Source organism: Somniosus microcephalus, unplaced genomic scaffold, assembly GCF_052327205.1.
Source record: "Somniosus microcephalus isolate GS21.2 unplaced genomic scaffold, FLI_Smic_1.0 scaffold487, whole genome shotgun sequence".
Taxonomy (NCBI): Eukaryota; Metazoa; Chordata; class Chondrichthyes; order Squaliformes; family Somniosidae; genus Somniosus; species Somniosus microcephalus.
Window position 1 is genome coordinate 195,235 of NW_028225674.1, and position 13,514 is coordinate 208,748.

General features: G+C 60.3%; 1 protein-coding gene across 1 annotated transcript in view; it reads right to left on the minus strand.

The window, feature by feature from the left end:
* dbh (dopamine beta-hydroxylase (dopamine beta-monooxygenase)) overlaps positions 1-13,218 on the minus strand; it is a 43,802-nt gene extending 30,584 nt beyond the window's left edge. The window contains exons 1-4 of the mRNA XM_085980739.1: positions 12,550-13,218; positions 9,543-9,689; positions 9,061-9,318; positions 5,651-5,827 (exon numbers count right to left, since the gene is read on the minus strand). Of these exons, the coding sequence (XP_085836865.1) occupies positions 5,651-5,827; positions 9,061-9,318; positions 9,543-9,689; positions 12,550-12,885 (918 nt within the window). The 5' untranslated portion in view covers positions 12,886-13,218. The remainder of the gene's footprint in view (positions 1-5,650; positions 5,828-9,060; positions 9,319-9,542; positions 9,690-12,549) is intronic.
* Positions 13,219-13,514: the final 296 nt, after the last annotated feature.

Below are 13,514 nucleotides of genomic sequence, written 5' to 3' on the forward strand. Positions count from 1 at the left end.
GCCCCTGGGATACCTGGGCCTCTCCGCGCGTGGACCGCCTGTGCCCCTGGGATACCTGGGCCTCTCCGCGCGTGGACCGCCTGTGCCCCTGGGATACCTGGGCCTCTCCGCGCCTCTGGGATACCTGGGCCTGTGCCCGCGCGCGGACCGCCTGCGCCCCTGGGATACCTGGGCCTCTCCGCGCGCGGACCGCCTGCGCCTCTGGGATACCTGGGCCTCTCCGCGCGTGGACCGCCTGCGCCCCTGGGATACCTGGGCCTCTCCGCGCGTGGACCGCCTGTGCCCCTGGGATACCTGGGCCTCTCCGCGCGCGGACCGCCTGCGCCTCTGGGATACCTGGGCCTGTGCCCGCGCGCGGACCGCCTGCGCCCCTGGGATACCTGGGCCTCTCCGCGCGCGGACCGCCTGCGCCTCTGGGATACCTGGGCCTCTCCGCGCGTGGACCGCCTGCGCCCCTGGGATACCTGGGCCTCTCCGCGCGTGGACCGCCTGCGCCCCTGGGATACCTGGGTCTGTGCGCGCGGACCGCCTGTGCCCCTGGGATACCTGGGCCTGAGCGCGTGGACCGCCTGCGCCCCCGGGATACCTGGGCCTGTGCGCGCGCGGACCGCCTGTGCCCCTGGGATACCTGGGCCTCTCCGCGCGTGGACCGCCTGCGCCCCTGGGATACCTGGGTCTGTGCGCGCGTGGACCGCCTGCGCCCCTGGGATACCTGGGCCTCTCCGCGCGTGGACCGCCTGCGCCCCTGGGATACCTGGGCCTCTCCGCGCGTGGACCGCCTGCGCCTCTGGGATACCTGGGCCTCTCCGCGCGGACCGCCTGCGCCCCTGGGATACCTGGGCCTCTCCGCGCGGACCGCCTGTGCCCCTGGGATACCTGGGCCTGTGCGCGTGGACCGCCTGCGCCCCTGGGATACCTGGGCCTCTCCGCGCGTGGACCGCCTGCGGCCCTGGGATACCTGGGCCTGTGCGCGTGGACCGCCTGCGCCCCTGGGATACCTGGGTCTGTGCCCGCGCGGACCGCCTGTGCCCCTGGGATATCTGGGTCTGTGCGCGCGGACCGCCTGCGGCCCCGGGATACCTGGGCCTGTGCGCGTGGACCGCCTGCGCCCCTGGGATACCTGGGTCTGTGCCCGCGCGGACCGCCTGTGCCCCTGGGATATCTGGGTCTGTGCGCGCGGACCGCCTGCGCCCCCGGGATACCTGGGTCTGTGCGCGTGGACCGCCTGCGGCCCTGGGATACCTGGGTCTGTGCGCGTGGACCGCCTGCGGCCCTGGGATACCTGGGTCTGTGCGCGCGGACCGCCTGCGCCCCCGGGATACCTGGGTCTGTGCGCGTGGACCGCCTGCGCCCCCGGGATACCTGGGCCTCTCCGCGCGGACCGCCTGTGCCCCTGGGATACCTGGGCCTCTCCGCGCGCGGACTGCCTGCGCCCCTGGGATACCTGGGCCTCTCCGCGCGCGGACCGCCTGCGCCTCTGGGATACCTGGGCCTCTCCGCGCGTGGACCGCCTGTGCCCCTGGGATACCTGGGTCTGTGCGCGCGCGGACCGCCTGCGCCCCTGGGATACCTGGGTCTGTGCGCGCGTGGACCGCCTGCGCCCCCGGGATACCTGGGTCTGTGCGCGCGGACCAGGAGAGGCCAAGGATTGGAAGTCTCGGAACCTATGGAGCCATCAGGTAAGTGCATAGAATTTTCCCGATCGGAGGCATCCCACACACAAGAGCCTCCGATCAGAAAATCTGACCGATTATATTTTGGTAAGAAAAATAAGGAGGTCACGTATCACTTGCAACCAAGAATGTAAATGGGGTAGAGGAGCAGAGGGAACTGGGGGTACAAATCCTCACCCTCCAACTCCCACACCGAGCGGGACCCTCACCCACCCCATCCCCCACACCGAGCGGGACCCTCACCCACCCCATCCCCCACACCGAGCGAGACCCTCACCCACCCCATCCCCCACACCGAGCGGGACCCTCACCCACCCCATCCCCCACACCGAGCGGGACCCTCACCCACCCCATCCCCCACACCGAGCGGGACCCTCACCCACCCCATCCCCCACACCGAGCGGGACCCTCACCCACGCCATCCCCCACACCGAGCGGGACCCTCACCCACCCCATCCCCCACACCGAGCGGGACCCTCACCCACCCCATCCCCCACACCGAGCGGGACCCTCACCCCATCCCCCACACCGAGCGGGACCCTCACCCACCCCATCCCCCACACCGAGCGGGACCCTCACCCACCCCATCCCCCACACCGAGCGGGACTCTCACCCCATCCCCCACACCGAGCGGGACCCTCACCCCATCCCCCACACCGAGCGGGACCCCCACCCCATCCCCCACACCGAGCGGGACCCTCACCCCATCCCCCACACCGAGCGGGACCCTCACCCCATCCCCCACACCGAGCGGGACCCTCACCCCATCCCCCACACCGAGCGGGACCCTCACCCCATCCGCCACACCGAGCGGGACCCTCACCCCATCCCCCACACCAGCGGGACCCTCACCCCATCCCCCACACCGAACGGGACCCTCACCCACCCCATCCCCCACACCGAGCGGGACCCTTACCCACCCCATCCCCCACACCGAGCGGGGCCCTCACACACCCCATCCCCCACACCGAGCGGGACCATAACCCACCCCAGCCCCCACACCGAGCGGGACCCTCACCCCATCCCCCACACCGAGCGGGACCATCACCCACCCCATCCCCCACACCGAGCGAGACCCTCACCCCATCCCCCACACCGAGCGAGGCCCTCACCCCATCCCCCACACCGAGCGGGACCATCACCCCATCCCCCACACCGAGCGGGACCCTCACCCACCCCATCCCCCACACCGAGCGGGACCCACACCCCATCCCCCACACCGAGCGGGACTCTCACCCCATCCCCCACACCGAGCGAGACCCTCACCCCATCCCCCACACCGAGCGGGACCCTCACCCCATCCCCCACACCGAGCGGGACCCTCACCCCATCCCCCACACCGAGCGAGACCCTCACCCCATCCCCCACACCGAGCGGGATCCTCACCCCATCCCCCACACCGAGCGGGACCCTCACCCCATCCCCCACACCGAGCGAGACACTCACCCCATCCCCCACACGGAGCGGGACCCTCATCCCATCCCCCCACACCGAGCGGGACCCTCACCCACCCCATCCCCCACACCGAGCGGGACCCTCACCCCATCCCCCACACCGAGCGGGACCCTCACCCCATCCCCCACACCGAGCGGGACCCCCACCCCATCCCCCACACCGAGCGACACCCTCACCCACCCCATCCCCCACACCGAGCGAGACCCTCACCCACCCCATCCCCCACACCGAGCGGGACCCCCACCCCATCCCCCACACCAGCGGGACCCTCACCCACCCCATCCCCCACACCGAGCGGGACCCTCACCCCATCCCCCACACCGAGCGGGACCCTCACCCACCCCATCCCCCACACCGAGCGGGACCCTCACCCCATCCCCCACACCGAGCGGGACCCTCACCCCATCCCCCACACCGAGCGGGACCCTCACCCCATCCCCCACACCAGCAGGACCCTCACCCCATCCCCCACACCGAGCGGGACCCTCACCCACCCCATCCCCCACACCGAGCGGGACCCTCACACACCCCATCCCCCACACCGAGCGGGACCCTCACCCACCCCATCCCCCACACCGAGCGGGACCCTCACCCACCCCATCCCACACACTGAGCGGGACCATAACCCACCCCATCCCCACACCGAGCGGGACCCTCACCCCATCCCCCACACCGAGCGGGACCATCACCCACCCCATCCCCCACACCGAGCGAGACCCTCACCCCATCCCCCACACCGAGCGGGACCCTCACCCACCCCATCCCCCACACCGAGCGGGACCCTCACCCCATCCCCCACACCGAGCGGGACCCTCACCCCATCCCCCACACCAGCGGGACCCTCACCCACCCCATCCACCACACCGAGCGGGACTCTCACCCCATCCCCCACACCGAGCGAGACCCTCACCCCATCCCCCACACCGAGCGGGACCCTCACCCCATCCCCCACACCGAGCGGGACCCTCACCCAATCCCCCACACCGAGCGGGACCCTCACCCCCACACCGAGCGACACCCTCACCCCATCCCCCACACCGAGCGGGACCCTCACCCCATCCCCCACACCGAGCGGGACCCTCACCCACCCCATCCCCCACACCGAGCGGGACCCTCACCCCATCCCCCACACCGAGCGGGACCCTCACCCCATCCCCCACACCGAGCGGGACCCTCACCCCATCCCCCACACCGAGCGGGATCCTCACCCCATCCCCCACACCGAGCGGGACCCTCACCCCATCCCCCACACCGAGCGGGACCCTCATCCCATCCCCCCACACCGAGCGGGACCCTCACCCACCCCACACCGAGCGGGACCCTCACCCACCCCATCCCCCACACCGAGCGGGACTCTCACCCCATCCCCCACACCGAGCGGGACCCTCACCCCATCCCCCACACCAGCGGGACCCTCACCCACCCCATCCCCCACACCGAGCGGGACCCTCACCCCATCCCCCACACCGAGCGGGACCCTCACCCCATCCCCCACACTGAGCGGGACCCTCACCCCATCCCCCACACCGAGCGGGACCCTCACCCCATCCCCCACACCGAGCGGGACCCTCACCCCATCCCCCACACCGAGCGGGACCCTCACCCACCCCATCCCCCACACCGAGCGGGACCCTCACCCACCCCATCCCCCACACCGAGCGGGACCCTCACCCCATCCCCCACACCGAGCGGGACCCTCACCCACCCCAACCCCACACCGAGCGGGACCCTCACCCACCCCATCCCCCACACCGAGCGAGACCCTCACCCCATCCCCCACACCGAGCGGGACCATCACCCACCCCATCCCCCACACCGAGCGGGACCCTCACCCCATCCCCCACACCGAGCGGGACCCTCACCCCATCCCCCACACCGAGCGGGACCCTCACCCCATTCCCCACACCGAGCGGGACCCTCACCCCATCCCCCACACCGAGCGGGACCCTCACTCACCTGAGCGGCCATCACTCACCTGAGCGCCCATCGCCCACACCGAGCGGGACCCTCACCCCATCCCCCACACCGAGCGGGACCCTCACCCCATCCCCCACACCGAGCGGGACCCTCACCCACCCCATCCCCCACACCGAGCGGGACCCTCACCCACCCCATCCCCCACACCGAGCGAGACCCTCACCCCATCCCCCACACCGAGCGGGACCATCACCCACCCCATCCCCCACACCGAGCGGGACCCTCACCCCATCCCCCACACCGAGCGGGACCCTCACCCCATTCCCCACACCGAGCGGGACCCTCACCCCATCCCCCACACCGAGCGGGACCCTCACTCACCTGAGCGGCCATCACTCACCTGAGCGCCCATCGCCCACACCGAGCGGGACCCTCACTCACCTGAGCGCCCATCGCCCACACCGAGCAGGACCCTCACTCACCTGAGCGCCCATCGCCCACACCGAGCGGGACCCTCACTCACCTGAGCACCCATCCCCCACACCGAGCGGGACCCTCAGTCACCTGAGCGCCCATCCCCCACACCGAGCGGGACCCTCACTCACCTGAGCGCCCATCGCCCATGCTGCCAGCACATGTCTGCAGTAATTCAGCCGTGCAGGCTTCATCTTGGAGTTGCACGGTCCGTTATATGGTGGGATCTGGTCAAACTGTGGTGCGCACTGGAAAACCTCCATGTGGTGTACGACAGCTTCATTCCCTTTCGCAATCACTGGCTCGTACTGCACAGGAGAGAAGACACAAGTTACTGATCAGAACTGAGGTCCTCACACTACATTAGCTTCCCTTTGGTAGGTGGGAGGAGCTGGGCAGGTGCACACCTCTCCCTGGGTGACAACAGGCTCCCACGTGCAATCCATGTGAGTTTAGGGCTCTTCACATAAACCCAAAGGCCTAACAAAATGGGGAAACTGCACTCCGTTACTGTTCAAGTGGGATCTGAGCACAAACACTTCAATACGCTCATCAGTGCCTGATATCCACTGCATTCAGAACCCGATAGAAACTCAGCATATTCCAAATAGAAAATAGGTGAAAGAAGAAGCAAAATACGAGCTTGAATTGTCGAAGGGTCATTGCCCACGATATAGGTCTTTGTCCCTTTTCCCTCAGGAGCTGAGGGACTGATGCTCGGCTACATTTGAAATGTAGCCGCAGAGATCAGGGACAGAGTCTGATTTACTATCGGAGTCCGAGAGGCTGCGATTCAAAGGTTTCTCAATCAGCAGCCGATCTGATTCTCAATGATCTGGGCTGAAGTGATTCTTAGCGATGGACCTTGTGATGCATTATGTTCCTCTCCTGCTATTCTGGCACCGATGATTCTCAGGTTAAAATAAAGTGGCTAAATATTCCCTTGCTGTTACCAACAGGCAGACTGTCAACACCCAGAGCCTATGGGATGTTGGGTATTAATGGGGCACAGGAGAACAGTGGTTTTCTTATTGCCCTAATAATCCAGAGACGTGAGTTCAGGTCTCACCAGGGCAGTTTAAGAATTTGAATTGAGTTAAAAAAAAGTCTAAAATTAAAAATCCGTGATTGTTAAATATGACCATGAAGCTGTCCGATTGTCTTAAAAACACAACTGATTCGCTGCTGTCCTTTAGGGAAGGAAACCTGCTGTCCTTATCCGTCTGGCCTATATGTGACTCCAGTCCCACACCAACATGGCTGACTCTTAACTGCCCTCTAAAGTGGCCCAGCAAGGCACTCAGTTCAGGGCAATTAGGGATGAGCAATAAATGCCAGTCTTGCCAGCGACGCCCAATTCCCCAGAATGAAAATAATAAAAACACTTGTCCGGCTGGAATTTCTGCAGCTCAGTCCCTCTGTTCATTCACCGACCTTCTGCCCCTCCACCGACCCATAAGATCCAAGGAGAGGACATATAAATTGGCCAGAAAAAGCAGTAAACCTGAGGATTGGGACCAGTTTAGGATTCAACAAAGGAGGACAATGGGATTAATTAAGAAAGGGAAAATAGAATATGAGAGTAAGCTTTCAGGGAACATAAAAACTGACTGTAAAAGCTTTTATAGATATGTGAAGAGAAAAAGATTGGTGAAGTCAAGCGTAGGTCCCTTGCAGTCAGAATCAGGGGAATTTATAATGGGGAACAAAGAAATGGCAGACCAATTAAATACATACTTTGGTTCTGTCTTCACAAAGGAGGACACAAATAACCTCCCAGAGATGTCGGGGAACATAGGGTCTGATGAAAGGGAGGAACTGAAAGAAATCAGTATTTGTAGGGAAATGGTGTTAGGAAAATTGATGGGACTGAAGGCCGATAAATCCCCAGGGCCTGATAATCTACATCCTAGGGTACGTAAGGAAGTGGCCCTAGAAATAGTAGATGCTTTGCTGATCATCTTCCAGCATTCAATGGAATCTGGAACAGTACCCATGGATTGGAGGGTAGCTAACGTTACCCCACTATTCAAAAAAGGTGGTAGAGAGAAAACGGGGAATTACAGACCGGTAAGCCTGACATCGGTAGTGGGGAAAATGCTAGAGTCCATTATAAAAGATGTAATAGCAGAGCACTTGGAAAACAGTGACAGGATCGGACAAAGTCAACATGGATTTACAAAAGGGAAATCGTGCTCGACTAATCTACTGGAGTTTTTTGAGGATGTAACTGGTAAAATAGATAAGGGAGAACCTGTGGATGTGGTGTATTTGACCTTTCAGAAGGCTTTTGATAAGGTCCCGCATAAGAGATTAGCGTGTAAAGTTAAGGCACATGGGATTGGGGGCAAGGTATTGACTTGGATAGATAACTGGTTGGCAGACAGAAAGCAAAGAGTTGGAATAAACGGGTCCTTTTCCGAGTGGCAAGCAGTGACTAGTGGGGTACCGCAGGGATCGGTCCTAGGACCCCAAGCTGTTCACAATATATATTAATGATCTAGACAAGGGAACTAGATGTAATATCTCCAAATTTGCAGACAACACAAAGCTGGGTGGGCGTGTGTGCTGTGAGGAGGATGCCGAGAAACTCCAGGATGATTTGGACAGGTTGGGTGATTGGGCAAAAGCATGGCAGATGCAATATAACGTGGAGAAATGCGAGGTTATCCACTTTGGTGGCAAAAACAGGCAGGCAGATTATTATCTGAATGGCAATAGATTGGGAGAAGGGGAAGTGCAACGAGATCTGGGTGTCCTTGTGCACCAGTCGCTGAAGGTAAGCATGCAGGTGCAGCAGGCGGTTAAGAAGGCAAATGGTATGTTGGCCTTCGTAGCGAGGGGGTTTGAGTACAGGAACAAGGATGTCTTGCTGCAGTTGTACAGGGCCTTGGTGAGACCACACCTTGAATATTGTGTGCAGTTTTGGTCGCCTTATCTGAGGAAGGATGTTCTTGCCATGGAAGGAGTTCAGCGAAGATTCACCAGGCTGATACCTGGGATGGCAGGAATGACGTATGAGGAGAGATTGGGTCGATTGGGCTTGTACTCGCTGGAGTTTAGAAGGATGAGAGGGGATCTCATTGAAACTTATAAAATTCTGACAGGACTGGACAGACTAGATGCAGGAAGGATGTTCCCGATGGTCAGGGAATCCAGAACCAGGGGTCACAGTCTAAGGATAAGGGGTAGGCCATTTAGGACAGAAATGAGGATGAATTTCTTCACCCAGAGAGTGGTGAACCTGTGGAATTCTCTACCACAGAAGCCAGTAGAGGCCAATACATTAAATATATTCAAGAAGGAGTTGGATATATTTCTTAAGGCTAAAGGGATCAAGGGATATGGGGAGAAAGCAGGGACCGGGTACTGAATTTGGATGATCAGCCATGATCGCATTGAATGGCGGAGCAGGCTCGAGGGGCCGAATGGCCTACTCCTGCTCCTATCTTCTATGTTTCTATGTAACCCTCTGCCCCTCCGCCGACCCTCTGCTCATTCACCAGCCCTTGGCTGTATTCACCATTCACATGGTACTTGCCATGACGATGTGATGTGGGGGGAGGTCGCTGGGCAGTCGGCTAATGTAACACCAGTAGGTAGTCTCCTGATCAGGGATTGTCACGTTGGGGGCGAGGACCTCCAGCACCTTAACATCTGAGGGCAGTGCGGGCCTGCGGATGGTGGGCTTCAGTAGCTGCACACGCTGTATGCCCCCAGTCATTGACCTCAGGTCTATCGATTCCAGTGATGCTGCTGGTCGCTCAAGGAATCCATACAGGAGATGGACCGTTCCACCCTAGAAGGAAGAGGACAATCAGTTGGACACAGATACACACAGCATTCTCAGCCAATCAGGTGTAAGTATGGAATTAAAGGGACTGTTCCCCAATCAGCAATACTCAACAAGAGAAAGTCTTTTAAAGTGAAGCTGTGGGATCTCTCTGGCCAATTGGCCCAATGGCTTAGCACATCATCCAACGGCGAGCAGCGAACTCAGCGCAGACCCAAGGTCACACTCACCTCGATGACGTAGTCTCTTTTGTCACAAGTGTTGAAGTATCTCTTGAAGGTGAGGTCAAGGCCCTGGTCAGACCGGTGAGCATCCATCAGCTGGTAATCCTGCTGCGTGTCCAAGTGAATCTGTGCCTGTCGATCAGTCCAAGCATCCTAACGGCATGGGAACACAGTTACCATCAGATAAAGACACTGCCACATTTCCCAACAAGAGGGGGTTCTGCAGGGAGCTGCTTTGCTTTTATTCCCACCGATACTTTTGGAATCTGGTTAGTGATGAGGTGTAACTGATCGCCATTAAAGCCTCTCTAGTCTCCGACATGGGATTGCTCCCAGTTTTGTGCTGATCCTGCACCAGATTCTGAGCAGCAGACAGGATCTGGCATTTATCCACCTCCTGCCCCAAAAAGAGCGAAAGCTGTTGTCACGGCATCGAGTAAACAAGCCCAAAGCTGGGAAGTGAGGGGTGTGGGCAGTGTGTGTGGGTAGTGTGTGCGGGCAGTGTGTGTGGGCAGTGTGTACGGGCAGTGTGTGGTGTACGGGCAGTGTGTGTGGGCAGTGTGTGCGGGCAGTGTGTGTGGGCAGTGTGTGTGGTGTACGGGCAGTGTGTGTGGGCAGTGTGTGTGGTGTACGGGCAGTGTGTGGTGTACGGGCAGTGTGTGGTGTACGGGCAGTGTGTGTGGGTAGTGTGTGCGGTCAGTGTGTGTGGGCAGTGTGTGGTGTACGGGCAGTGTGTGTGGGCAGTGTGTGCGGGCAGTGTGTGTGGGCAGTGTGTGGTGTACGGGCAGTGTGTGGTGTACGGGCAGTGTGTGCAGACAGCGTGTGCGGTCAGCGTGTGCGGAGAGCGTGTGCGGAGAGCGTGTGCGGACAGAGGTCAGTGTGTGTGGGCAGTGTGTGTGGGTAGTGTGTGCGGGCAGTGTGTGTGGGCAGTGTGTGTGGGTAGTGTGTGTGGTCAGTGTGTGGTGTACGGGCAGTGTGTGCGGGCAGTGTGTGCGGTCAGTGTGTGTGGGCAGTGTGTGTGGGCAGTGTGTGCGGGCAGTGTGTGGTGTGCGGGCAGTGTGTGCGGGCAGTGTGTGGTGTGCGGGCAGTGTGTGCGGTCAGTGTGTGTGGGCAGTGTGTGCGGGCAGTGTGTGCGGTCAGTGTGTGCGGGTAGTGTGTGCGGTCAGTGTGTGCGGGCAGTGTGTGCGGGTAGTGTGTGTGGGCAGTGTGTGCGGGCAGTGTGTGCGGTCAGTGTGTGTGGGCAGTGTGTGCGGTCAGTGTGTGTGGGCAGTGTGTGTGGGCAGTGTGTGCGGGCAGTGTGTGGTGTGCGGGCAGTGTGTGCGGGCAGTGTGTGGTGTGCGGGCAGTGTGTGCGGGCAGTGTGTGCGGGCAGTGTGTGCGGGCAGTGTGTGCGGGCAGTGTGTGCGGGCAGTGTGTGCGGTCAGTGTGTGCGGGTAGTGTGTGCGGGCAGTGTGTGCGGGCAGTGTGTGCGGTCAGTGTGTGCGGTCAGTGTGTGCGGTCAGTGTGTGCGGGCAGTGTGTGCGGGCAGTGTGTGCGGTCAGTGTGTGTGGGTAGTGTGTGCGGTCAGTGTGTGCGGGCAGTGTGTGCGGGCAGTGTGTGCGGTCAGTGTGTGCGGGTAGTGTGTGCGGTCAGTGTGTGCGGGCAGTGTGTGCGGGCAGTGTGTGCGGGTCAGTGTGTGCGGGGCAGTGTGTGCGGGGCAGTGTGTGTGGGTAGTGTGTGTGGGCAGTGTGTGCGGTCAGTGTGTGCGGTCAGTGTGTGCGGTCAGTGTGTGTGGGCAGTGTGTGTGGTCAGTGTGTGTGGGTAGTGTGTGTGGGTAGTGTGTGCGGGCAGTGTGTGCGGTCAGTGTGTGTGGTCAGTGTGTGCGGGCAGTGTGTGGTGTACGGGCAGTGTGTGGTGTACGGGCAGTGTGTGGTGTACGGGCAGTGTGTGGTGTGCGGGCAGTGTGTGGTGTGCGGGCAGTGTGTGCAGACAGCGTGTGTGGTCAGTGTGTGTGGTCAGTGTGTGGTGTACGGGCAGTGTGTGTGGTCAGTGTGTGTGGTCAGTGTGTGCGGGCAGTGTGTGCGGGTAGTGTGTGCGGGCAGTGTGTGTGGTCAGTGTGTGGTGTACGGGCAGTGTGTGGTGTACGGGCAGTGTGTGGTGTGCGGACAGTGTGTGCGGTCAGTGTGTGCGGTCAGTGTGTGCGGACAGAGTGTGCGGACAGAGTGTGCGGTCAGTGTGTGCGGACAGTGTGTGCGGTCAGTGTGTGCGGACAGAGTGTGCGGTCAGTGTGTGCGGACAGTGTGTGCGGACAGTGTGTGCGGTCAGTGTGTGCGGACAGTGTGTGCGGACAGAGTGTGCGGACAGAGTGTGCGGACAGAGTGTGCGGACAGAGTGTGCGGACAGTGTGTGCGGTCAGTGTGTGCGGGCAGTGTGTGGTGTGCGGTCAGTGTGTGCGGACAGAGTGTGCGGACAGTGTGTGCGGTCAGTGTGTGCGGACAGAGTGTGCGGTCAGTGTGTGCGGACAGTGTGTGCGGACAGTGTGTGCGGACAGTGTGTGCGGTCAGTGTGTGCGGTCAGTGTGTGCGGACAGTGTGTGCGGACAGTGTGTGCGGACAGTGTGTGCGGTCAGTGTGTGGGCAGTGTGTGCGGGCAGTGTGTGGAAATTGGGTTTGTGGACAGTGTGTGCGGACAGTGTGTGCGGTCAGTGTGTGCGGAGATTGGGTTTGTGGACAGTGTGTGCGGTCACAGTGTGCGGACAGAGTGTGCGGACAGAATGTGCGGACAGAATGTGCGGACAGAGTGTGCGGTCAGTGTGTGGGGAGTGTGTGGAAATTGGGTTTGTGGACAGTGTGTGCGGTCAGTGCGTGCGGACAGTGTGTGAAGCCTGTAATCCTGTGACAGTAAGTCTAAGTGTAAAAGCTCTGACCTGTTGCAGGGACACGGACGAATGAGTTTTGAAAGAGTTTTGTTCCTTTGTGAGTGCCGCTACTGCTGGCTCTGATTGTCGTCAGTAAAACAGTTTATCTCGGACTTACCCCAAAGTAGGAGTTACGGCCATCGCTCCACAGAATGACCAGGTCAGCATTCCTAATGTCTCCTCTGTCCGACATCCCGAACAGCATCCCAAACTTCAACTGTCTGATCAAAAGACGGAAATACACAGCTTCCTGGGAATAGCTGACGTTCCAAGTCAGCTCTGCCACTCCCTGAGGATCCAAGGGCACCCGATAGGGAAAGGGACTGTGCCTGGGGGTGATGGGATTGAACGATGACACCAGGATGCCCAGGATGATCAGCAGTGTGGTCAGGTAGATGGAGATCGTCTCCCGGAGTCTCAGCCTCCGCCAGCACTGAGCATCCCTCATGGTCATGGGCTTCGAATGAAACAGGAATCAGGACTGCCGGCTGCTTTAAGGAGAATGGTCACTGAGGATCAGGATTCTGATCAAATTAGAGTTCAGCCTCTGGGCGAACACATTTCACCCTCTCCTAATCCTATCAGACAAGCTCATCATCAGTAAACTGAAGGAGAAGAGCTGCCCTTTAACCATTTTAACAGATCTCCCTTTTTAATTTATTGGGTTAAAAATCAGCAAATGTAAATTCAATGCCCTGTCTGGTTAAATCACAGAAAGCTCAACTTTGCTGCAGTCATTTCCACATTAAATGATGTGATTCTCCTTCCCCATCCTCCCCTCCCCAAACCTTCTACTCTTCATCCTCCCCCTCCCTCACCTCCCCTTCTACTCATTGGCCCATTGCCAGATAGTGAGACTCCTCCCTAGCATGGATTGAGAATAGGTTAACAAACAGAAAACAGAGAGTAGGGATAAACGGGTCTTTTTCAGGATGGCAGGCTGTGGCTAGTGGGGTACCGCAAGGATCGGTGCTTGGGCCCCAGCTATTCACAATCTATATCAATGATTTGGATGAGGGGACTAAATGTAACATTTCCAAAATTGCTGATGATACAAAGCTAGGTGTCAGTGTCAGTTGTGAA